Here is a 25,374-nt window from a genome sequence, read left to right on the forward strand (position 1 = left end):
TTTGGACGGTTGATCTTGTGAAGAAAAAAATCCCTGACATCTGAGGAGCTCCCGGGATTTAGCAAGCATGCCTAGTGGTCGCAGCCTGCTCTGAGGAAACGGGTTCATTCGAGTCATACCAAGCTGAGCCTGCGTGTCAGTACAGTCGACTTTACAGCTGGCTGTAAGGTTAGGAAGAACTGGCACTACCTTTTTTGTCTGAACATACATTTATACATTCTTTACAAGTATTATACAAACGCCATTTACATTTTTGTCGGGAACTATTTTAAAGCGTTTTACCTTGATTCGATGATATTATTTTTGCGCGTAGAAAACTTGAGCTGAAGGCTGGGCCTTTTAACTGCTCTGTGTCGACCGAATCGCCCACGTAAATTAAACCGACTGCGGTCGCGTCATTTTCCTCTCGACTCGGGTTGGAAGCAAAATAAAGCTGGTCTTTTTTTGTTTGTTTTGCTAAACTGTTAAATGCTTGTTACAAAAATGGATCTGTTGAATTATCAGTACCTGGACAAAATGAACAACAACATCGGCATACTCTGCTATGAAGGTAAACACAGTACTTTAATCAACTCCGTTCTTTCCTTGATTAGGAAACTGTTTTAACACGTGAAATTGCAACAACATAATGCCATAAAACATGACGTTAATCTGCATTAATTCATCTTTAATTAATCTCGCATCTGTTTTGTAAAAAAAACAAGTAATAAAAGTTTAATGATTTGTGTTTTAAATAAATCGGAAATATCCCCCCCTACTACTGCTGTAGATGTGTTGCATACTCATGGAATAATGTGTTTTCTATCGTAGAAGATCTTAAACATTATCCAAGTGTTATAGTAGCAGTAAGAGTGTTTTTTAAAACTGAAATGCACTTTAATGCCAGGGAATAATTCCTCTAGAAATGTGGGAATACATCGGACCTCGTTTCCATTCTGTCGGTCCCCCTCCCTGGCCACTACACCAATGTTGTACTATTGAAACGAAGATTCAAAGAACCACGTCTCTTATTGATCATCAGAGGATCTGTCATCCTAGTGGAATTGTTACTGTTCAGTTGTGTGTGAATGAATATCAGCTCTTACTGACACACGTTTTATTGACTCACAGGAATTATAGAGGGGATTTGCTCAGTATTAGATTTTTGTATTTTTGTTATCTACCTGTGGACAATTTGGTCATCCATTTGCACGTGTGTGTGTGTGTGTGTGTGTGAAAATATCAGAACACTACATCTCCTCCACTGACCTAGATTCAGGTTGACTCACATGAATTATACCGGTTGTGTAATTAGTCTGACACACTCACCATTTCCATGTATCACAGACCGTAGTCAGTCATTGTCTCCGTGCTTTTATTAGGTAGTAAATAGTAGTAGGCTTCTCCAGACAGAGATGGACTTTACATGCTCTGTTTTGACTGTTGTTGGTTAGGCCTGTCTGTGGGCCATTGTTCCTCTGTTGTGGACCATAATCGCACTTTATTTACGTATTTCACTCCAGCACGGTGGTTGATGAAATCCACGGGGCTTTTTTTTTTTATGAGGAGAAGGATCATTGTGGATATTCACTATAAGCTAAGTGATGTTCTGCATTGTGTCATTACTTCTTGTTTAACAACAGGGTGCGAGGCAGACGGTCATCATGACTAGAGGGTCCAGTATGTAAGGGCCTGTAGGTGTTTGGCTGAGGGCCTGTAGGTGTTTGGCTGAGGGCCTGTAGGTGTTTGGCTGAGGGCCTGTAGGTGTTTGGCTGAGGGCCTGTAGGTGTTTGGCTGAGGGCCTGTAGGTGTTTGGCTGAGGGCCTGTAGGTGTTTGGCTGAGGGCCTGTAGGTGTTTGGCTGAGGGCCTGTAGGTGTTTGGCTGAGGGCCTGTAGGTGTTTGGCTGAGGGCCTGTAGGTGTTTGGCTGAGGGCCTGTAGGTGTTTGGCTGAGGGCCTGTAGGTGTTTGGCTGAGGGCCTGTAGGTGTTTGGTAATGGCTCTGAGTCTAGTGGTTCAAATACTTAGTAGCTCTAGTTATGCTTGATTTAGCCTTCCTGTTGCAATCAAACCAATAGAAACATCCCTAAAGTACAAACACTGACCTTGTGGCACTCCAGGCTAAAACCAAAAAGCATTAGAACTAGTATTTGAACCCAGGAAGGTGCTAAAGAGGGTGACCGTGTAGGGGTCACCAGCCCCTAGCACCATCAAACTCAACTCTGGATCTCAAAGCCAGTTCCACTGTGTGTGTTTTCATTGTTCCCCTCTAATCAGGGACTGATTTAGACCTGGGGCACCAGGTGGGTGATTCCCCTCTAATCAGGGACTGATTTAGACCTGGGGCACCAGGTGGGTGATTCCCCTCTAATCAGGGACTGAATTAGACCTGGGACACCAGGTGGGTGATTCCCCTCTAATCAGGGACTGATTTAGACCTGGGGCACCAGGTGGGTGATTCCCCTCTAATCAGGGACTGATTTAGACCTGGGGCACCAGGTGGGTGATTCTCCTCTAATCAGGGACTGATTTAGACCTGGGGCACCAGGTGGGTGATTCCCCTCTAATCAGGGACTGATTTAGACCTGGGGCACCAGGTGGGTGATTCTCCTCTAATCAGGGACTGATTTAGACCTGGGGCACCAGGTGGGTGATTCTCCTCTAATCAGGGACTGAATTAGACCTGGGGCACCAGGTGGGTGATTCCCCTCTAATCAGGGACTGATTTAGACCTGGGGCACCAGGTGGGTGATTCCCCTCTAATCAGGGACTGAATTAGACCTGGGACACCAGGTGGGTGATTCCCCTCTAATCAGGGACTGATTTAGACCTGGGGCACCAGGTGGGTGATTCTCCTCTAATCAGGGACTGATTTAGACCTGGGGCACCAGGTGGGTGATTCTCCTCTAATCAGGGACTGAATTAGACCTGGGGCACCAGGTGGGTGATTCCCCTCTAATCAGGGACTGATTTAGACCTGGGGCACCAGGTGGGTGATTCCCCTCTAATCAGGGACTGAATTAGACCTGGGACACCAGGTGGGTGATTCTCCTCTAATCAGGGACTGAATTAGACCTGGGGCACCAGGTGGGTGATTCTCCTCTAATCAGGGACTGAATTAGACCTGGGGCACCAGGTGGGTGATTCCCCTCTAATCAGGGACTGATTTAGACCTGGGACACCAGGTGGGTGATTCTCCTCTAATCAGGGACTGAATTAGACCTGGGGCACCAGGTGGGTGATTCCCCTCTAATCAGGGACTGATTTAGACCTGGGACACCAGGTGGGTGCAATAAATTATCAGGTAGAACAGAAAACCGGCAGGCTCCGGACCTCATAGGGCATTGTTTCCCAGACTCGGTCCTCGGGACTCCAAGGGGTGCACGTTTTGTGTTTTGACCTAACTACACAGCCGATTCAATTAATCATCAAGCTTTTATCATTTGAATCAGCTGTGTTAAGTTAAGAGTTGAATCCACCCTGCCCTAGCATCTAGCCCTCCTGTTGCTGCCCGTCACTAGCTGGCTGTCAGAGGGGTAGACAGACATACCATGCATGCTTTCCTTCCTGGGTTCAACATGATCTCTGTCACCCAATCACTCCCTCGGGTCTCTCTCTCCCTCGGGTCTCTCTCTCCCTCGGGTCTCTCTCTCCCCGATCTCTGATCTCGCTCAATCACTCTCTGATATCTATCTCTTTCTCACTCTCTGATCTCGCGTTCTCTCGCTCGCTCTCTCGCTCTGATATCAAATTAAATTCAAAGGGCTTTATTGGCATGTTAACATAGGATTCCCATCTCTTACCTCTCTCTGATCTCTTTCTGGTTTCTCTATCCGATGTCTGTGAGGTGGAAAATTGGAAACAGAGGGGATGGACTGGTATGTAAATAGAATGGCTCATCAGACCGACAATCACAAACCTTAAATCCCCCAGCATGCCCACTTCCTGGTTTGGCTACTGCCCGCATCACTACATTCCCTATGGGCCCTGGTCCAAAATAGTGCACTATATAGGGCCCTGGTTCAAAAATAGTGCACTATATAGGGCCCTGGTTCAAAAATAGTGCACTATATAGGGAATGGAGTGCCATTTGGAATGCCATAGTGATGGCCTACATGCTGCTGCTGGTACATTAAACCAGCCTGTCACCCTGACAGGGCCTTAACCCCCCCCCCCCCCCCCCCCCCCCAATCTGAGTTCATCCAGCATGCTGCTACCTCAGGTGATTCTCAACATTCTATCAGTGGAAGGAACAGGTTTTCCAACGTATCAGGATCAGGCTTTCGCAGGATATAAATCACTGAGCTACAGAGAGAAATATCGACAGTGGTGCTCTCTTCTTCTTTTGGCTCTATACTCAGTTTGGATTTGAAATCAAACAACAATGATGCCTATCAGTGTAGACTGTCAGCTTTTAATTTGAGGGTAATTAGATCCATATCGGGTGAACCGTTTTAGAAGTTACAGCACTTCTTGTACATCGTCTGCCCCGTCTTTTTAGAGGAGCTTAAAGTAAACGGCACAAATTCACCGGTGTATTGAAGTCGTAAAAAGTAGGGACGAAAATTTGAATTTTGCTGCCAACTAATTGACACCTCATTAATGAACATAACACCCCCCTCACCTCCCCTCCCCAGGAATTGTGAAAAACGGAGTTTAAATGTATTTGGCTAAGGTGTATGTAAACTTCCGACTTCAACTGTGTGTGTGTGTGTGTGTGTGTAAATATAAAAACCTACAGTCGGCAAATCGACGTTACGCCGCCTCCAGCTCACCTGACGTTACGCCGCCTCCAGCTCACCTGACGTTACATAATGCCTCCAGCTCACCTGACGTTACATAATGCCTCCAGCTCACCTGACGTTACATAATACCTCCAGCTCACCTGACGTTACATAATGCCTCCAGCTCACCTGACGTTACGCCGCCCCCAGCTCACCTGACGTTACATAATGCCTCCAGCTCACCTGACGTTACATAATGCCTCCAGCTCACCTGACGTTACAATGTCTCCAGCTCACCTGACGTTACATAATGCCTCCAGCTCACCTGACGTTACATAATGCCCCCAGCTCACCTGACGTTACGCCGCCCCCAGCTCACCTGACGTTACGCCTCCCCCAGCTCACCTGACGTTACGCCGCCCCCAGCTCACCTGACGTTACGCCGCCCCCAGCTCACCTGACGTTACGCCGCCCCCAGCTCACCTGACGTTACGCCGCCCCCAGCTCACCTGACGTTACGCCGCCCCCAGCTCACCTGACGTTACGCCGCCCCCAGCTCACCTGACGTTACGCCGCCCCCAGCTCACCTGACGTTACGCCGCCCCCAGCTCACCTGACGTTACGCCGCCCCCAGCTCACCTGACGTTACGCCGCCCCCAGCTCACCTGACGTTACGCCGCCCCCAGCTCACCTGACGTTACGCCGCCCCCAGCTCACCTGACGTTACGCCGCCCCCAGCTCACCTGACGTTACGCCGCCCCCAGCTCACCTGACGTTACGCCGCCCCCAGCTCACCTGACGTTACGCCGCCCCCAGCTCACCTGACGTTACGCCGCCCCCAGCTCACCTGACGTTACGCCGCCCCCAGCTCACCTGACGTTACGCCGCCCCCAGCTCACCTGACGTTACGCCGCCCCCAGCTCACCTGACGTTACGCCGCCCCCAGCTCACCTGACGTTACGCCGCCCCCAGCTCACCTGACGTTACGCCGCCCCCAGCTCACCTGACGTTACGCCGCCCCCAGCTCACCTGACGTTACGCCGCCCCCAGCTCACCTGACGTTACGCCGCCCCCAGCTCACCTGACGTTACGCCGCCCCCAGCTCACCTGACGTTACGCCGCCCCCAGCTCACCTGACGTTACGCCGCCCCCAGCTCACCTGACGTTACGCCGCCCCCAGCTCACCTGACGTTACGCCGCCCCCAGCTCACCTGACGTTACGCCGCCCCCAGCTCACCTGACGTTACGCCGCCCCCAGCTCACCTGACGTTACGCCGCCCCCAGCTCACCTGACGTTACGCCGCCCCCAGCTCACCTGACGTTACGCCGCCCCCAGCTCACCTGACGTTACGCCGCCCCCAGCTCACCTGACGTTACGCCGCCCCCAGCTCACCTGACGTTACGCCGCCCCAGCTCACCTGACGTTACGCCGCCCCCAGCTCACCTGACGTTACGCCGCCCCCAGCCTCACCTGACGTTACGCCGCCCCCAGCTCACCTGACGTTACGCCGCCCCCAGCTCACCTGACGTTACGCCGCCCCCAGCTCACCTGACGTTACGCCGCCCCCAGCTCACCTGACGTTACGCCGCCCCCAGCTCACCTGACGTTACGCCGCCCCCAGCTCACCTGACGTTACGCCGCCCCCAGCTCACCTGACGTTACGCCGCCCCCAGCTCACCTGACGTTACGCCGCCCCCAGCTCACCTGACGTTACGCCGCCCCCAGCTCACCTGACGTTACGCCGCCCCCAGCTCACCTGACGTTACGCCGCCCCCAGCTCACCTGACGTTACGCCGCCCCCAGCTCACCTGACGTTACGCCGACCCCAGCTCACCTGACGTTACGCCGACCCCAGCTCACCTGACGTTACGCCGACCCCAGCTCACCTGACGTTACGCCGACCCCAGCTCACCTGACGTTACGCCGACCCCAGCTCAGGAGCTACTCTCACGTCTGACAAGTGGTCATGAAGCTTATGGTTGTACTATAGACTAGTGGCTGTGATTGGCTCTGACTGTTCCAATCCTTTCCAATCCCATTTTACTGCAAAGTAAGTCCCAAATGGCATCCTATTCCCTATATAGTGCACTACTTTAGACCAGAGCCCTATTCCCTATATAGTGCACTACTTTAGACCAGGGCCCTATATAGTGCACTACTTTAGACCAGGGCCCTATTCCCTATATAGTGCACTACTTTAGACCAGAGCCCTATTCCCTATATAGTGCACTACTTTAGACCAGAGCCCTATATAGTGCACTACTTTAGACCAGGACCCTATTCCCTATATAGTGCACTACTTTAGACCAGAGCCCTATTCCCTATATAGTGCACTACTTTAGACCAGGACCCTATTCCCTATATAGTGCACTACTTTAGACCAGGACCCTATATAGTGCACTACTTTAGACCAGGGCCCTATATAGTGCACTACTTTAGACCAGGGCCCTATATAGTGCACTACTTTAGACCAGGGCCCTATATAGTGCACTACTTTAGACCAGGGCCCTATATAGTGCACTACTTTAGACCAGGGCCCTACATAGTGCACTACTTTAGACCAGTGCCCTATTCCCTATATAGTGCACTACCTTAGACCAGGGCCCTATTCCCTATATAGTGCACTACCTTAGACCAGTGCCCTATTCCCTATATAGTGCACTACCTTAGACCAGGGCCCTTTATAGTGCACTACTTTAGACCAGAGCCCATAGGTAGTGCACTACTTTAGACCAGAGCCCATAGGTAGTGCACTACTTTAGACCAGGGCCCATAGGTAGTGCACTACTTTAGACCAGGGCCCATAGGTACTGCACTACTTTAGACCAGGGCCCTATTCCCTACCTTAGACCAGGGCCCATAGGTAGTGCACTACTTTAGACCAGGGCCCATAGGTAGTGCTGGCCTCTCTACTGAGTGACCGTGTCAGGGCCCGTACTCATAAAGTCTCAGATTAGGAGTGTTGATCTAGGATCAGCCCCCCTCCCCCATGTCAATGTGAACTTGTTTATCTGAAATCCCAAAATGATCCCAGATCAGCATTTCTACTTGTGCCCACTGTCCGCAAATAGCGGGTACAGCAGAATGCCTTCTGCCTTCATCTCTGTCCACTCCGCCGCCCAGCTAGTCACGTGACCTGATGACAGGACAGAATCCATCTCTACCCAGGAGCTACATTGTGTGCTTACTGTATCTGTTTGGTCTGTCCCAGTCACTCCAGACCATGCAGCAAGGCCTGCTCACTGAGCTATTTATGTCCAGTAGTCTATCCCAGAGTAGAGAGACTGGCTGTCTGGAACTGTGGCTCTTTAGAGCCTGGTCTGCTTAGGGAGGTCTCTCTTTCTGTCTTCTCTTTAGAGCCTGGTCTGCTGAGGGAGGTCTCTCTTTCTGTCTTCTCTTTAGAGCCTGGTCTGCTGAGGGAGGTCTCTCTGTCTGTCTTCTCTTTAGAGCCTGGTCTGCTGAGGGAGGTCTCTCTCTCGGTCTTCTCTTTAGAGCCTGGTCTGCTGAGGGAGGTCTCTCTCTCGGTCTTCTCTTTAGAGCCTGGTCTGCTGAGGGAGGTCTCTCTGTCTTCTCTTTAGAGTCTGGTCTGCTGAGGGAGGTCTCTCTGTCTTTAGAGTCTGGTCTGCTGAGGGAGGTCTCTCTGTCTTCTCTTTAGAGCCTGGTCTGCTGAGGGAGGTCTCTCTCTCTGTCTTCTCTTTAGAGCCTGGTCTGCTGAGGGAGGTGTCTCTCTCGGTCTTCTCTTTAGAGCCTGGTCTGCTGAGGGAGGTGTCTCTCTCGGTCTTCTCTTTAGAGCCTGGTCTGCTGAGGGAGGTCTCTCTGTCTTCTCTTTAGAGCCTGGTCTGCTGAGGGAGGTCTCTCTGTCTGTCTTCTCTTTAGAGCCTGGTCTGCTGAGGGAGATCTCTCTCTCGGTCTTCTCTTTAGAGCCTGGTCTGCTGAGGGAGGTCTCTCTCTCGGTCTTCTCTTTAGAGCCTGGTCTGCTGAGGGAGGTCTCTCTCTCGGTCTTCTCTTTAGAGCCTGGTCTGCTGAGGGAGGTCTCTCTGTCTTCTCTTTAGAGTCTGGTCTGCTGAGGGAGGTCTCTCTGTCTTTAGAGTCTGGTCTGCTGAGGGAGGTCTCTCTGTCTTCTCTTTAGAGCCTGGTCTGCTGAGGGAGGTCTCTCTCTCTGTCTTCTCTTTAGAGCCTGGTCTGCTGAGGGAGGTGTCTCTCTCGGTCTTCTCTTTAGAGCCTGGTCTGCTGAGGGAGGTCTCTCTCTCTGTCTTCTCTTTAGAGCCTGGTCTGCTGAGGGAGGTGTCTCTCTCGGGTCTTCTCTTTAGAGCCTGGTCTGCTGAGGGAGGTCTCTCTGTCTTCTCTTTAGAGCCTGGTCTGCTGAGGGAGGTCTCTCTGTCTGTCTTCTCTTTAGAGCCTGGTCTGCTGAGGGAGGTCTCTCTCTCGGTCTTCTCTTTAGAGCCTGGTCTGCTGAGGGAGGTCTCTCTCTCTGTCTTCTCTTTAGAGCCTGGTCTGCTGAGGGAGGTCTCTCTCTCGGTCTTCTCTTTAGAGCCTGGTCTGCTGAGGGAGGTCTCTCTCTCTGTCTTCTCTTTAGAGCCTGGTCTGCTGAGGAAGGTCTCTCTCTCGGTCTTCTCTTTAGAGCCTGGTCTGCTGAGGGAGGTCTCTCTGTCTTCTCTTTAGAGTCTGGTCTGCTGAGGGAGGTCTCTCTTTCTGTCTTCTCTTTAGAGCCTGGTCTGCTGAGGGAGGTCTCTCTCTCTGTCTTCTCTTTAGAGCCTGGTCTGCTGAGGGAGGTCTCTCTCTCTGTCTTCTCTTGAGAGCCTGGTCTGCTGAGGGAGGTCTCTCTGTTTTTGATGGATAACCTCTTTGTTATAACACTTTCTATGACCTAAGGCATCGTTTGGTTCAGCCAGTCCAAACATAGCTCTGTGACCACCTGTGTCCTGGGCCTCTTACCCTGGCTGGCCTGTCATTGGCTCCATCCGGTCGGTGTCATCCGCTGTGTTTGCACATTTGTGCCGTGCTCTGTGGAGAGGTGAGAACCCATCGAGCTGTGGGCCTTTGTTGTCCCACTCCCAACGGCTGCCATTCTCTTTCTGTAGATATACGTTTGATTTAGTTAAGGGCTTCGGTGGGTAGCGTATTTTAACCTGCCTTCTCCCAGATCTGTCTGTGCCGTCATGTTAACTCTTTTTGGCACAGGACTGGTTAAAACCGCACAAACAGGACTGGTTAAAACCGCACAAACAGGACTGGTTAAAACCGCACAAACAGGACTGGTTAAAACCGCACAAACAGGACTGGTTAAAACCGCACAAACAGGACTGGTTAAAACCGCACAAACAGGACTGGTTAAAACCGCACAAACAGGACTGGTTAAAACCGCACAAACAGGACTGGTTAAAACCGCACAAACAGGACTGGGTAAAACCGCACAAACAGGACTGGGTAAAACCGCACAAACAGGACTGGGTAAAACCGCACAAACAGGACTGGGTAAAACCGCACAAACAGGACTGGGTAAAACCGCACAAACAGGACTGGGTAAAACCGCACAAACAGGACTGGGTAAAACCGCACAAACAGGACTGGTACCATGTAGCATTATTTTATGCTACACTAATAAAATAAAATCATGGAGAAGGCCGGCTTGGTTAGCGCTAGCTGGAGACGACCGGCTTGGTTAGCGCTAGCTGGAGACGACCGGCTTGGTTAGCGCTAGCTGGAGACGACCGGCTTGGTTAGCGCTAGCTGGAGACGACCGGCTTGGTTAGCGCTAGCTGGAGACGACCGGCTTGGTTAGCGCTAGCTGGAGACGGCCGGCTTGGTTAGCGCTAGCTGGAGACGGCCGGCTTGGTAAGCGCTAGCTGGAGACGGCCGGCTTGGTTAGCGCTAGCTGGAGACGGCCGGCTTGGTTAGCGCTAGCTGGAGACGACCGGCTTGGTTAGCGCTAGCTGGAGACGACCGGCTTGGTTAGCGCTAGCTGGAGACGACCGGCTTGGTTAGCGCTAGCTGGAGACGGCCGGCTTGGTTAGCGCTAGCTGGAGACGGCCGGCTTGGTTAGCGCTAGCTGGAGACGACCGGCTTGGTTAGCGCTAGCTGGAGACGACCGGCTTGGTTAGCGCTAGCTGGAGACGGCCGGGCTTGGTTAGCGCTAGCTGGAGACGGCCGGGCTTGGTTAGCGCTAGCTAGCACAAGGGAACAAGAGGGCATTGTTTCGTGTTTGTTTTGACTCTTGTTTTATGTAACTGACTTTCATGCGTTTTTAGAGTATTTATAAAAGGCATCACATGCCAGGGACCCAGTTTAGATTTCAGAGAATGTAGGCCAGAAATATAATTTAGCAGAGACAGAGACATGGGGTCAATGCTTAGTTTCTGCTAAGAGAGGGTTGGGGGGGGTTGAGGTTCTCCCCTTTCTGAGCCTCTAACTCCAGCCTTCCCGTCGTGTTTGAAGTCCGCCGAGGGCTCTCTCTCCCTCTCATCATGTAGAACTTAAGATACTTTGAGTAGATCAAACAAGCAGTGTTTCCCCTGACACAGATCTTTGTTTCATACCTCCCTGCTCTGTTCAGAAGACAGGTTACCTTACTACTGTACAATAACGGTTGACTGAGCTGTTGTTGGGTTTCACTTTGTTGTGTCATGCTCAAAGAGTAAAGGGCCTTCCCCGAACTGTTGCCACAAAGTTGGAAGCACAGAATCGTCTAGAATGTCATTGTATGCTGTAGCGTTAAGATTTCCCTTCACTGGAACGAAGGGGCCTAGCCCCAGACCATTATTCCTCCTCCACCAAACTTTACAGTTGGAGCTTTGCATTCGGCAGGTGGCTATCTCCTGGCATCCACCAAACCCAGATTCATCCGTTGGACTGCCAGACGGTGACGTGTGAGTCATCACTCTAAAGAACGCGTTTCCACTGATCCAGAGTCCAATGGCAGTGAGCTTTAACACCATTCCAGCCGATGCTTGGCATTGCGCGTGGTGATCTTAGGCTTGAGTGCGACTGCTCGGCCATGGAAACCCATTTCATGGAGCTCCCGACGAACTGCTTATTGTGCTGACGTTGCTTCCAGAAGCAGTTTGGAACTCGGTAGTGAGTGAGTGTTGCAAAAGATTACAGATTACTTTTCTTCAGCACTCGGCGGTCCCATCCTGTGAGCTTGTGTGGCCTACCACTTCGCGGCTGAGCCGTTGCTGCTCCTAGACCTTTCCACTTCACAATAACAACACTTAGTTGACCAGGGCAGTTCTAGCAGGGCAGAAAATTGACCAACTGACCTGTTGGAAAAGTGGCAACCTGTGACGGTGCCACGTTGAAAGTCACTGAGCTCTTCAGTAGGGACCATTCTACTGCCTATGTTTGTCTATGGAGATTGCATGGCTGTGCACTCGATTTTATGCACTCATCAGTAACGTGTGGATACATTTTGAAGGTGTGTCCACATACTTTTGTGTGTGTGTTTATATACAGTTGAAGTCGGAAGTTTAAATACACCTTAGCCAAATACATTTAAACTCAGTTTTTCACAATCTCTGATTGTGGACAGAGTAGAGAGACTCTACTAGTAAAAAGTCTCTGTCTTAGGTCAGTTAGGGTCACCACTTTATTTTAAGAATGTGAAATGTCAGAATAATAGTTGAGATTTTATATTATTTCCCAGTGGGTCAGAAGTTTACATACACTCAATTAATATTAGGTAGCATTGCCTTAATTTTATTTTACTTGGGTCAAACGTTCCTCAAGTTTCCCACAATAAGTTGGGTGAATTTTGGCCCATTCCTCCTGACAGAGCTGGTGTACCGGAGTCAGGTTTTTAGGCCTCCTTGCTCGCACACGCTTTTTCAGTTCTGCCCACAAATTGTCTGTAGGATTGAGGTCAGGGCTTTGTGATGGCCACTCCAATACCTTGACTTTGTTGTCCTTAAGCCATTTTGCTACAACTATGGAAGTATGCTTGGGGTCATTGTCGATTTGGAAGACCCATTTGCGACCAAGCTTTAACTTCCTGACTGATGTCTTGAGATGTTGCTTCAATATATCCACATAATGTTCCTCCCTCATGATGCCATCTATTTTGTGAAGTGCACCAGTCCCTCCTGCAGCAAAGCACCCCCACAACATGATGCTGCCACCCCCGTGCTTCATGGTTGAGATGGTGTTCTTCAGCTTGCAAGCCTCCCCCTTTTTCCTCCAAACATAACGATGGTTGTTATGGCCAAACAGTTCTATTTTTGTTTCATCAGACCAGAGGACATTTCTCCAAAAAGTACAATCTTTGTCCCCATGTGCAGTTGCAAACCGTAGTCTGGCTTTTTTATGGTGGTTTTGGAGCAGTGGCTTCTTCCTTGCTGAGTGGCCTTTCAGGTTATGTCGATATAGGACTCATTTTACTGTGCATATAGATACTTTTGTACCCGTTTCCTCCAGCATCTTCACAAGGTCCTTTGCTGTTGTTCTGGGATTGATTTGCACTTTTCGCACCAAAGTACATTCATCTCTAGGAGACAGAATGCATCTCCTTTCTGAGCGGTATGACGGCTGCGTGGTCCCATGGTGTTTATACTTGCGTACTATTGTTTGTACAGATGGCACTTTGAGATATATTTTAAACTACAAAACCCTTACCCACCACTGCACTTTGTATACCAGGGTTGGCTGGCCTTCTCTAGTCACTCGTAGGCTCAGGCACTGGTATACTTTTATTTACAAAGCCATTTTGGGTTTACTACCTTTTTATTTGGGCATTTTTATTGTTCAGAAATGTGGTGGGTAATCTCTTCGTTCGCTGGACTTTATCCTGCTAACTGTTCCAAATGTCCGAACTGAATTTGGTAAAGGGGCTTTTATGTTCCTTACAAAATACTTTTAAACTGGAAGAACTTGTCCCGATTGGTGTTTTTAAATCACTGATGAAGGATTTTGAGGCTGATTCCCTGACCTGTCAATGTTTTTAATTTGCGGTTTTATACTCTTGTGTATTCTATGGTTTTTACGAGATTACTTGTAGTTACTTGTAGTGACTTGGTGCTGCCACTCAAGGCCAGGGCCCTCTTGAAAAATAGATTTTAATCTCAATGAGGCCTTCCTGGTTAAATAAATCAAATGAAATGAACGTGGTACCTTCAGGCGTTTGGAAATGGCTCCCAAGGATGAACCAGACTTGTGGAGGTCTACAATTTCTTTGGCTGATTTCTTTTGGTTTTCCCATGATGTCAAGCAAAGAGGCACTGAGTTTGAAGGTAGGCCTTGAATTACATCCACAGGTACACCTCCAATTGACTCACATTATGTCAATTAGCCAATCAGAAGCTTCTAAAGCCATGACTTAATTTTCTGGAATTGTCCAAGCTGTTTAAAGGCACAGTCAACTTAGTGTATGTAAACTTCTGATCCTCTGGAATTGTGATACAGTACATTATAAGTGAAATAATCTGTCTTTAAACAATTGTTGGAAAAATTACTTGTGTCGTGCACAAAGTAGATGTCCTAACCAACTGGCCAAAACTATAGTTTTGTTAACAAGAAATTTCTGGAGTGGTTGAAAAATGAGTTTTAATGACTCCAACCTAAGTGTATGTAAACCTCCGACTTCAACTGTCTATCACACACACACTAGCGGTCAAAAGTTTTAGAACAACTCACACATCATTCAAGGGTTTTTCTTAATGCTTTACTAATTTATACATTGTAGAATAATAGCGAAGACATAAACTGTGAAATTAACATATCGAATCTTGTAGTAACCAAAACAGTGTTACTCATAAACTTTTATTTTATATTTGAGATTCTTCAAATAGCCACCTTTTGCCTTGATGACAGCTTTGGGCACTCTTGGCATTCTCTCAACCAGCTTCACCTGGAATGCTTTTTCCAAATGTCTTGAAGGAGTTCCCACATATGCTGAGCTCTTAGCTGCTTTATTTTCACTCTGTTTGGGATGAATTGGATTGAGGTCGGGGGATTGTGGAGGCCAGGTCATCTGATGCAGCACGCCATCATCACTGTCCTTGGTCATAGCCCTTATACAGCCTGGAGGTGTTGAGTCACTGTCCTGTAGAAAAACAAATGATAGTCCCAGCTGGTTAAGTGTGCCTTCAATTTTAAATAAATCATTGCCAGTTTCATCAGCGTAGCACCCCCACACCATCACACCACCTCCTCCATGCTTCATGGTGGGAACCACACTTGCAGAGTTAATCCATTCACCTACTCTGCTTCTCACAAAATCTCAAAGTTGGACTCATCCGACTAAAGGACAGATTTATACCAGTCCAGTGTCCATTGCTCATGTTTCTTGGCCCAAGCAAGTCTCTGCAAGTGTGGTTCCCACCATGAAGCATGGAGGAGGTGGTGTGATGGTGTGGGGGTGCTATGCCAAGCAAGTCTCTGCTTCTTATCGGTGTCCTTTGTAATAATTCCAGAGTTGCGCAGTGGTCTAAGACACAGCATCTCGATGCAAGAGGCATCACTACAGTCCCTGGTTCGAATCCAGACTGTATCACATCCGGCCGTGATTGGGAGTCCCATAGTGCACAATTGGCCCAGCGTCGTCCGGGTTTGGCCAGGGTAGGCTGTCATTGTAAATAAGATATTTTTTCTTAACTGACTTGCCTAGTTTAAAAAAAGATTAAATAAAATAAAATAGTAGTGGTTTCTTTGCTGCAATTCAACCATTTAATATTTTTTTTTTTTTACCTTTATTTAACTAGGCACGTCAGTTAAGAACAAATTCTTATTTTCAATGCCGGCCTAGGAACAGTGGGTTAACTGCCTGTTCAGGGGCAGAACGACAGATTTGTACCTTGTCAGTTGGGGGGGTTTGAACTTGCAACCTTCCGGTTACTAGTCCAACGCTCTAACCACTAGGCTACGCTGCCGCAACCATGAAGGACTGATTCACGCAGTCGCCTTTGAACTAGAGGTCGACCGATTATGATTTTTCAACGCCGATACCGATTAATCGGCCGATTTTGTTTTATATATATATACACACACATTTTTTGTAATAATGACAATTGCAATAATACTGAATGAACACTTATTTTAACTTAATAATATAATTATAATATAATACATATTATGGGCTTTTGGATAAGTGTTCTTAAGGTGATTCCACAGGTTGGTGGTATGTTTTGATTTAGCCGTTGCTGACCCCATGCTGACATCTTTATCACAAATAAGACACCTTGCTTTCCCTGGTGCCAATTCCCACACTGGTGCTCTGCTTTTCTCTGCCATCTGTAAAACACACACACACACACACACACACACAGCTCTGAAGTGACAACGATACTGAAGAGTCTGCTTAGGAGACAAATACTCTCAACTGTTTGAATAAAAATAGAGTTTAAGTTGCCTGTGATGAATGTTGAAAACAAAAACTGTCATTTCTACATGAAGGAAATCCTATTTTAATAATGGACATGGTAAGAATTGACTACCAAAGTGCGAGTCATAATTCCCATGACACCGTCTAGCAAAATCTGAAAAGCGGTTCCTTCATTCATTTATTCCATAGGATATTTTTTAGATTCACTTAAAATAAGGACTGTGTTTCGTGTAGGCTTACACCACCTTGTCAATTTTATAACTGTGTAGATATCCATAGGACAAGGTAACTCTGATCAATATTGGCTAAATATAAGCGAAGATCATTTTTTTTGTAGAGTGAATTTATGAAAATATGTTGACAAACGTTACCTTATCCTAGTGAGATCTACACGGGTATCAAAACGCAGAGGCGGTTAAAGCCTGAACCCCAACCTGCACCCTAACCTGCACGAAACACAGACCTTATTGGAAGTAGATCAAGACATTCTCTATGGAAGACATGAACAGAAAAAAACAGACCTTATTGGAAGTAGATCAAGACGTTCTCTATGTTATGTCATAATTACGTAAAAATCTGGAAAATTAGTTCGCAAAGAGCCAGGCGGCCCAAACTGTTGCATATACCCTGACTCTACGTGCAATGAACGCAAGAGAATTGACACAATTTCACCTGGTTAATATTGCCTGCTAACCTGGATTTATTTTAGCTAAATATGCAGGTTTAAAAATATATACTTCTGTGTATTGATTTTAAGAAAGGCATTGATGTTTAAGTACACATTGGAGCAACGGCAGTCGTTGATTGATTGTTGTTTATAAGATAAGTTTAATGCTAGCTAGCAACTTACCTTGGCTTCTACTGCATTCGCGTAACAGGCAGGCTCCTCGTGGAGTGCAATGAGAGGCAGGTGGTTAGAGCGTTGGACTAGTTAACTGTAAGGTTGCAAGATTGGATCCCCTGAGCTGACAAGGTGTAAATCTGTAGTTCTGCCCCTGAACAAGGCAGTTAACCCACCGTTCCTAGGCCGTCATTGAAAATAAGAAGTTGTTCTTAACTGACTTGACTAGTTAAATAAAGGTGTAAAAAAAAATATATATATATATGTGTGTGTGTGTGTGTGTGTGTGTGTGTGTGTGTGTGTGTATATATGTGTGTGTGTATGTATATATATATGTGTGTGACAAATAACATTTGATTTGATCGGGTGTCGGACCGGGTCGATATGATCTAAACCGTCTTGCTACATTTGGATCCGTTTGTTACATTTTGAATCGGATTGAACCGGTTTTCTGAGCGGTCGATTGGGTCCTGAGGACCGATGCACTCTTATCTAGGCATATTGGTCTCTACTTGTCGTCCTGTGAAGAAACGTTTTTGAGTTTATGAAGTCCCGTTTCAGCGTACATTGTTGACATGTGTACTCATTGTTTTACATGTCAATGTTACGTGGCAGGATAGTCAGGCTGTAGTTGACTTGTTGGATGGCTCGTCGGGCTGTAGTTGACTTGTTGGATGGCTCGTTGGGCTGTAGTTGGATGGCTCGTTGGGCTGTAGTTGGATGGCTCGTTGGGCTGTAGTTGGATGGCTCGTTGGGCTGTAGTTGGATGGCTCGTTGGGCTGTAGTTGGATGGCTCGTTGGGCTGTAGTTGGATGGCTCGTTGGGCTGTAGTTGGATGGCTCGTTGGGCTGTAGTTGGATGGCTCGTTGGGCTGTAGTTGGATGGCTCGTTGGGCTGTAGTTGGATGGCTCGTTGGGCTGTAGTTGGATGGCTCGTTGGGCTGTAGTTGGATGGCTCGTTGGGCTGTAGTTGGATGGCTCGTCGGGCTGTAGTTGGATGGCTCGTCGGGCTGTAGTTGGATGGCTCGTTGGGCTGTAGTTGACTTGTTGGATGGCTCGTCGGGCTGTAGTTGGATGGCTCGTTGGGCTGTAGTTGGATGGCTCGTTGGGCTGTAGTTGGATGGCTTGTCGGGCTGTAGTTGGATGGCTCGTCGGGCTGTAGTTGGATGGCTCGTCGGGCTGTGGTTGGATGGCTTGTCGGGCTGTAGTTGGATGGCTCGTCGGGCTGTAGTTGGATGGCTCGTTGGGCTGTGGTTGGATGGCTTGTCGGGCTGTAGTTGGATGGCTCGTCGGGCTGTAGTTGACTTGTTGTGTTGTGATTGGCTGTGTTTTTTAAATTGTATTTATATTTGAATTGAACCTTTATTTAACCAGATAGGCCAGTTGAGAACAAGTTCTCATTTACAACTGCAAATGAGGTAAGATAAGGGAGGTAAGGCAATAAATAGGCCATAGTGGCGAAATAATTACAATATAGCAATTAAACACTGGAATGGTAGATGTGCAGAAGATGAATGTGCAGGTAGAGATACTGGGGTGCAAAAGAGCAAAACATAAATAACAATATGGGGATGAGGTAGTTGGATGGGCAATTTACAGATGTGCTGTGTACAGGTGCAATGATCAGTAACTGCTCTGACAGCTAATGCTTAAAGTTAGTGAGGGAGATATGAGTCTCCATCTTCAGTGATTTTTGCAGTTCGCTCCAATCATTGGCAGCAGAGAACTGGAACGAAAGGCGGCCAAAAGAGGAATTGTCTTTGGGGATGACCAGTGAAATATATACCTGCTGGAGCGCGTGCTACGGGTGGGTGCTGCTATGGTGACTGCTGTTATGTTGTGAGTGGCTGCGTTGTTCTGATTTTAGTGGCTGTGTTTTGTTATGAGTGTTTGGCTGGCTGGATAGTAAGCTTGTAGCTTGTAGGCTGTAGCTTGTAGGCTGTAGCTTGTAGGCTGTAGCTTGTAGGCTGTAGCTTGTAGGCTGTAGCTTGTAGGCTGTAGCCTATAGCTTGTAGGCTGCGCTGTTAGTGGCTGGTTAAAGTCAGGCCGGCCCACTAAACTATTCTCTTAATTACCTCTTCCTCTCGCTCTCTTCTCAATTTTTCAATTTTTCTCTCTCTCTCTTCCCCCCTCCTGCCAAAAACAATGATGTCACCTCCGTTGCCATGGAGCGCTCTCAGACGAGCAGAAACACGCCAGTCAGGAAAATGGGCCGCTTGTTTAGAAGGCTCCCTCTCTCTGCACATTCTAGACATTCTAAATGCTCTGAGTTCCATCTCAATACTTGTTTAGAAGGCTCCCTCTCTCTGCACATTCTAGACATTCTAAATGCTCTGAGTTCCATCTCAATACTTGTTTAGAAGGCTCCCTCTCTCTGCACATTCTAGACATTCTAAATGCTCTGAGTTCCATCTCAATACTTGTTTAGAAGTCTCCCTCTCTCTGCACATTCTAGACATTCTAAATGCTCTGAGTTCCATCTCAATACTTGTTTAGAAGGCTCCCTCTCTCTGCACATTCTAGACATTCTAAATGCTCTGAGTTCCATTTCAACACTTGTTTAGAAGGCTCCCTCTCTCTGCACATTCTAGACATTCTAAATGCTCTGAGTTCCATTTCAACACTTGTTTAGAAGTCTCCCTCTCTCTGCACATTCTAGACATTCTAAATGCTCTGAGTTCCATCTCAACACTTGTTGTTTCAATTGTTCCCCAATAAGAAAGGACTGGATTGTTTTTCCTGGTATTTAGTTTATAATTTTATTTCTGTGAACAATACGTTGCATTGAGTTGTATGACCCCCCCCCCCTCTCCCCCAGGCCTTGTTCGACAGTGTGACTACTGTGAATTGGTTAGGTGAACAATGCTGTGCGTTGTTCATGGACATTGTGTGTGTGTGTGTTGTAATGATCTGCTTTGAAATGTTTCACATGGCACATAAACTCCGCTCAGTAAAAGGCTTCTCAGAGTTGAGTGAGTGGGCTAAACTCTCTTTTAGTGGAAAGTCCCCGTGCGTATATATTCCCAGTAGTACTTTTCCTCCTCCACCACCTCTCCCACACACACACACACACACACACACACACACACACACACACACACACACTGAACTCTCCGCTATGCTTTGCTATTTTCTGGGACCAAGAAGGAACAGCGTACAACATGTATCTTAACATGTTTTCGTTATTCAAACCTTTCAAATCGGTTTTCCTGCAGACCTACCATGACATTCAAGACCTACCAGGACATTCAGACCTACCAGGACATTCAGACCTAGTTAGACCTACCATGACATTCAGACCTACCAGGACATTCAGACCTAGTCAGACCTACCATGACATTCAGACCTACCAGGACATTCAGACCTACCAGGACATTCAGACCTACCAGGACATTCAGACCTACCAGGACATTCAGACCTAGTTAGACCTACCATGACATTCAGACCTACCAGGACATTCAGACCTAATCAGACCTACCATGACATTCAGACCTACCAGGACATTCAGACCTACCAGGACAGTCAGACCTACCAGGACAGTCAGACCTACCAGGACAGTCAGACCTACCAGGACATTCAGACCTACCAGGACATTCAGACCTACCAGGACATTCAGACCTACCAGGACATTCAGACCTAGTTAGACCTACCATGACATTCAGACCTACCAGGACATTCAGACCTAGTCAGACCTACCATGACATTCAGACCTACCATGACATTCAGACCTACCATGACATTCAGACCTACCAGGACATTCAGACCTACCAGGACATTCAGACCTACCAGGACATTCAGACCTACCAGGACATTCAGACCTACCAGGACAGTCAGACCTACCAGGACATTCAAAGTGGAATTGAATTGGAAGAGTTTGCATAGTTTAAATCCTGGTGTATGTTTCTCTGAGCGGTTGTAGTGTTGTTGTAGAGGGGTTTTCCTTGCTGTGATTGTGTAGATGTACTGGGCATGTCTCTGGAGAAGGTCAGTCTTAGGCTTTCCTCAGGCAGCGAGGACAGCTATATAAACTCCCTCCCCATTTGAGAAGAAGATTCTAAATGTTGTCTTCTCTCTCTCTCTCTCTCTCTCTCTCTCTCTCTCTCTCTCTCTCTCTCTCCCCATCCAGGCGAGGCAGCCCTGCGAGGTGACCCCAGGATGCACCAGTCCATGTCCCTGTCATCATCTGGCGGCACCAACCATAGTCACCGGACAGGTCCTCCTCCCATCAGCCCCGGCAAGAGGAAGCACAGTCTCAGCCACAGCACAGGACAGGACCAACAGGACAATGATGACCAAGACTGTGACAACCAACACGTGGCCAAGATGAGCCGGCTGTTTGCTGCACAGCTGTAAGTAAACACAGTGACAGATATCTGCCGATGACGTTAGTTTTCTCCACACACTCTAGCATCTTATTGGAATGTTACCATCGCTGCAGGAATGTCAATGTTTCCAAAGGTATTCAACTTCATAGGGTTTAGCAGATGTCCACTGTTGTCAGAGGGCCCACGTGAGGGCTGTGCCACCAGCCATGAACAGTAGTTAGTGGGAAGCATTAGTAATCCTGGATGCCTGAGAGAGATTGCACTGGCGGGAGGTTGGCATGGCTCATTCATCATGTACCATGAGGTTGTGATTGGAGCACATGGCTGGGCTGTGGCGCTGGCGGGAGGTTGGCTCATGCCTCATGTACCATGCCTGTGATTGGAGCACATGGCTGGGCTGTGGAGCTGGCGGGAGGTTGGCTCATGCCTCATGTACCATGCCTGTGATTGGCGCACATGGCTGGGCTGTGGCGCTGGCAGGAGGTTGGCTCATGCCTCATGTACCATGCCTGTGATTGGAGCACATGACTGGGCTGTGGCGCTGGCGGGAGGTTGGCTCATGCCTCATGTACCATTCCTGTGATTGGCGCCTGGGCTGTGGCGCTGGCGGGAGGTTGGCTCATGCCTCATGTACCATGCCTGTGATTGGCGCCTGGGCTGTGGCGCTGGCGGGAGGTTGGTTCATGCCTCATGTACCATGCCTGTGATTGGAACACATGGCTGGGCTGTGGCGCTGGCGGAGGCTGACCATGCCCTCCCGATGTTTCCAGGCTGCTTCTCAAATGGCACAACTAGGTCAAAAGGTAGTGCACTATAGAATAATATATAGGTTATATAAGGAAAAGGGGGGTGCAGCACTGGTGGTTGAGGCTGCTCCTCCCCCGTGCTTGTCGTCTCCTCCTCCCCCTGCTTGTAGTCTCCTCCTCCCCTGTGCTTGTCGTCGCCTCCTCCCCTCTCCCCTCGCTCCCCTGCTTGTTGTCTCCTCCCCCCCTCCCATCTCTCTGCCTTTGTGGAGATCAGGAGAAACTCTGTAAATTGGAGATCCTGTATTGATGATAGATTGACAGTAAGGCTGAGACAGCAGACCTCAACGTGGATCAGCACATATGTTTTCATTAATTACGACACTAAGTGATGGTACATTTCATGCTAACATCATGCTTTCATTTGTGTTGGGAGATCATTATCAGTTTATAAGTTAGAATGTTAGCAAGCTAAATGTCCCTTACCTTGAACTAAGAGCTCTTGGAGGCATCTGAGCTCTTTGGGGCATCTAAGCCCTCGTGGGGCATGTAAGCCCTGAACAATACCTGACAGGCAGCACTGTCTCCCAGGGTGACACCCCTAAGACCACAGCCAATCGCATGCAAGCAACACCGCAGCTAGTCTTGTGAGTGAGCTAGTTTTAGTTAGGTAGTCATATTAGCTATCTATCTATGCTGGTTGTTAGCATGCATAAATGACAGGTGTATAACTGTAAAGGACACTCCTTGTTTTATAGATATTCACATGTACAGAGTGGGTGAGCTCCATTCCTGACAGGCTGATCAGATTCAGTAGAAGCCTCGGAGGCTGATAAATCAGGATGCTGCTGGCCAAAATGCCCTACGAGTGCATTGTGATCACAGGGCCCCTTGATGAGGTGGTTATCAGATCAATGTAGCCACAGGGCCCCTTGATGAGGTGGTTATCAGATCAATGTAGCCACAGGACCCCTTGATGAGGTGGTTATCAGATCAATGTAGCCACAGGACCCCTTGAGGTGGTTATCAGATCAATGTAACCACAGGACCCCTTGATGAGGTGGTTATCAGATCAATGTAACCACAGGGCCCCTTGATGAGGTGGTTATCGTACATCTTAACAAATGAATGTGTGATGTGTGGTACTTTTGGACAACCTTTGTTATATAGTGAGAAGTCGTGATCTTCAAATAACAAAGTCATTGTTTTTTTGTTTTTTTACGTACCATGGTGTTAGGCAGAGCAGAACCCCGTCGATGTGATTGGGGCCATCCTCTTCCTTCCATTTCCTGTAGTCCTGGATCAGCGCCTAGTGCTTGTTAACAGCCTGGTAATCTTGGGCGGTATCCTGATTTTCTCATACTGGGATTTGCGGTAATACCGGCAGAGCACACAAGGGGGTGCTAAAAACATAAGAATTCAACAACCACAAAAATACACACACTAATAGCCAAATCACATAGACCCTCTTAATTAAATGTTGTTGAGTGAAAACCAACTAATTACAATAACAGAGACTCATTAGTCAATATAGAATGCTACTGATTGGCCAGATCGCTTTTCAAACAAACACGTGACTGGCTCAACTTTTCTACAATACTTTTTCATTATTTAAAATTATTTAAGATTATCTACAAATATTAAAATATATTGGAAAAACAAAAAATAACATTTTCACAGTATTGGAATAACCATTCCCGTGGCTTTTTCCATAAGACAGGCGGTTGCCATACCAGGCGGTTGCCATACCAGGCGGTTGCCATACCAGGCGGTTGCCATACCAGGCGGTTGCCATACCAGGCGGTTGCCATACCAGGCGGTTGCCATACCAGGTGGTGTTACAGCCAGTCCAGCGGCACCATTTACAACATTTTTGGAACTGTTTGAAGATCTGAGGGCCCATGCCAAATCTTTTCAGCCTCCTGAGGGTGAATATGTGTTGTCGTGCACTCTCCATGACTGTGTTGGTGTGTTTGGACCATGTGAGATCCTTAAGGAGTTGGACATCGACCCCCCCCCCCCCCCTCCACTACAGCCCCGTTGGTGCTCGTCCCTCTGTTTCCTGTAGTCCAGGATCAGCTCATATGTCTTGCTAATGTTGATTGAGAGGTTGTTGTCCTGGCACCACACTGTCAGGTCACTGGCATCCTCCTTATAGGTTGCGTCATCGTCGTTGGTGATCAGGCCTACCGCCTTCTTGTTTTGTCGGCAAGCGTATTGATGGTGTTTGAGTGGTGCGTGGCCACACAGTCGTGGGTGAACAGGACGCACAGGAGGGGACTAAGCACGCACTCCTGAGGGGCCCCACGCGTTGAGGGTCTGTGTGGCAGATGTGTTGCTACCTACCCTCACCACCTGGGGGCGGCCCGTCAGGAAGTCCAGGATCCAGTTACAGCGGGAGGTGTTCAGTCCCAGGGTCCTTAGCTCAGTGATGAGCTTGGATGGCACTGAGGTGTGGAACGCTGAGCTGTAGTCAATGGACAGCATTCTCACGTAGGTGTTCCTTTTGTCCAAGTGGGAAAGAGTAGTGTGCAGTACAATAGAGATTGCGTCATCTGGATATTTTGGGGAGGTATGCAAATTGGGTCCAGGGTGTCTTGGATGATGGTGTTGATGTGAGCCATGACTGGCCTTTCAAAGCATTTCGTGGCTGCAGATGTGAATGCTAGACGAGTTATCTTTGTGTTCTTGGGCACAGGGACTATGGTGGTCTGCTTGAAACATGTTGGTATTACAGACTGAGTCGGGGATGGGTTGAAAATGTCAGTGACAAGACTTGCCATCTGATCAGTGCATGCTCTTAGTATGCGTACTGGTATCTCTGGCCCCGCGGTCTTGTTAATGTTAACATGTTTAAAGGTCTTACTCACATTAGCTACAGAGAGCGAGATCACAGTCGTCCGGAACAGCTGGTGCACCCACGCTTGGTTCAGTGTTGATTTCCTCGAAGCGAGCATAAAAGGCATTTAGCTCATCTGCTGGGTTTGCGTCACTAGACAGCTCGCGGCTCGGTTTCCCAATGTAATCCGTGATAGTTTGCAAGCCCTGCCACATCCGACGAGCGTCAGAGCTGGTGTGGTAGGATTTGATCTTAGTCCTGTATTGATGCTTTGCCTGCTTGATGGCATAGCAGGATTATTTTATTAGCGTCCTGGTTAGTGTCCTGTCCTTGGAAGCGGCAGCTCTAGCCTTTAGCTCAGTGCTGATGTTGCCTGTAATCCATGGCTTCTGGTTTGGAAATGTACGTACGGTCACTGTGAGGATGGCACTGTCGATGCACTTATTAATGAAACTGGTGACTGATGTGGTAAACTCCTCAATACCATCAGATAAGTCCCGGAACACATTCCACAGTCTGTGCTCGCAAAACAGTCAGATTTGCCAAATGGTGGGTGAGTGAGAGCTTTGTATGCCTCTCTGTATGTGTGTGGAGTAAAGGTGTGAATGAAACAA

At 48.2% G+C, this 25,374-nt stretch overlaps 1 protein-coding gene across 1 annotated transcript; it reads left to right on the top strand.

The window, feature by feature from the left end:
- The first annotated feature begins 4 nt into the window (after positions 1-4).
- Positions 5-23,509, top strand: LOC116374245 (transcription cofactor vestigial-like protein 4). Its single transcript, XM_031825798.1, has 3 exons — positions 5-550; positions 20,980-21,202; positions 23,159-23,509. The coding sequence occupies exons 1-3, from the start codon at positions 469-471 to the stop codon at positions 23,181-23,183; spliced, it is 330 nt and encodes a 109-aa protein (XP_031681658.1). The 5' UTR covers positions 5-468; the 3' UTR covers positions 23,184-23,509.
- Positions 23,510-25,374: the final 1,865 nt, after the last annotated feature.

Source organism: Oncorhynchus kisutch, linkage group LG5 (assembly GCF_002021735.2).
Source record: "Oncorhynchus kisutch isolate 150728-3 linkage group LG5, Okis_V2, whole genome shotgun sequence".
Taxonomy (NCBI): Eukaryota; Metazoa; Chordata; class Actinopteri; order Salmoniformes; family Salmonidae; genus Oncorhynchus; species Oncorhynchus kisutch.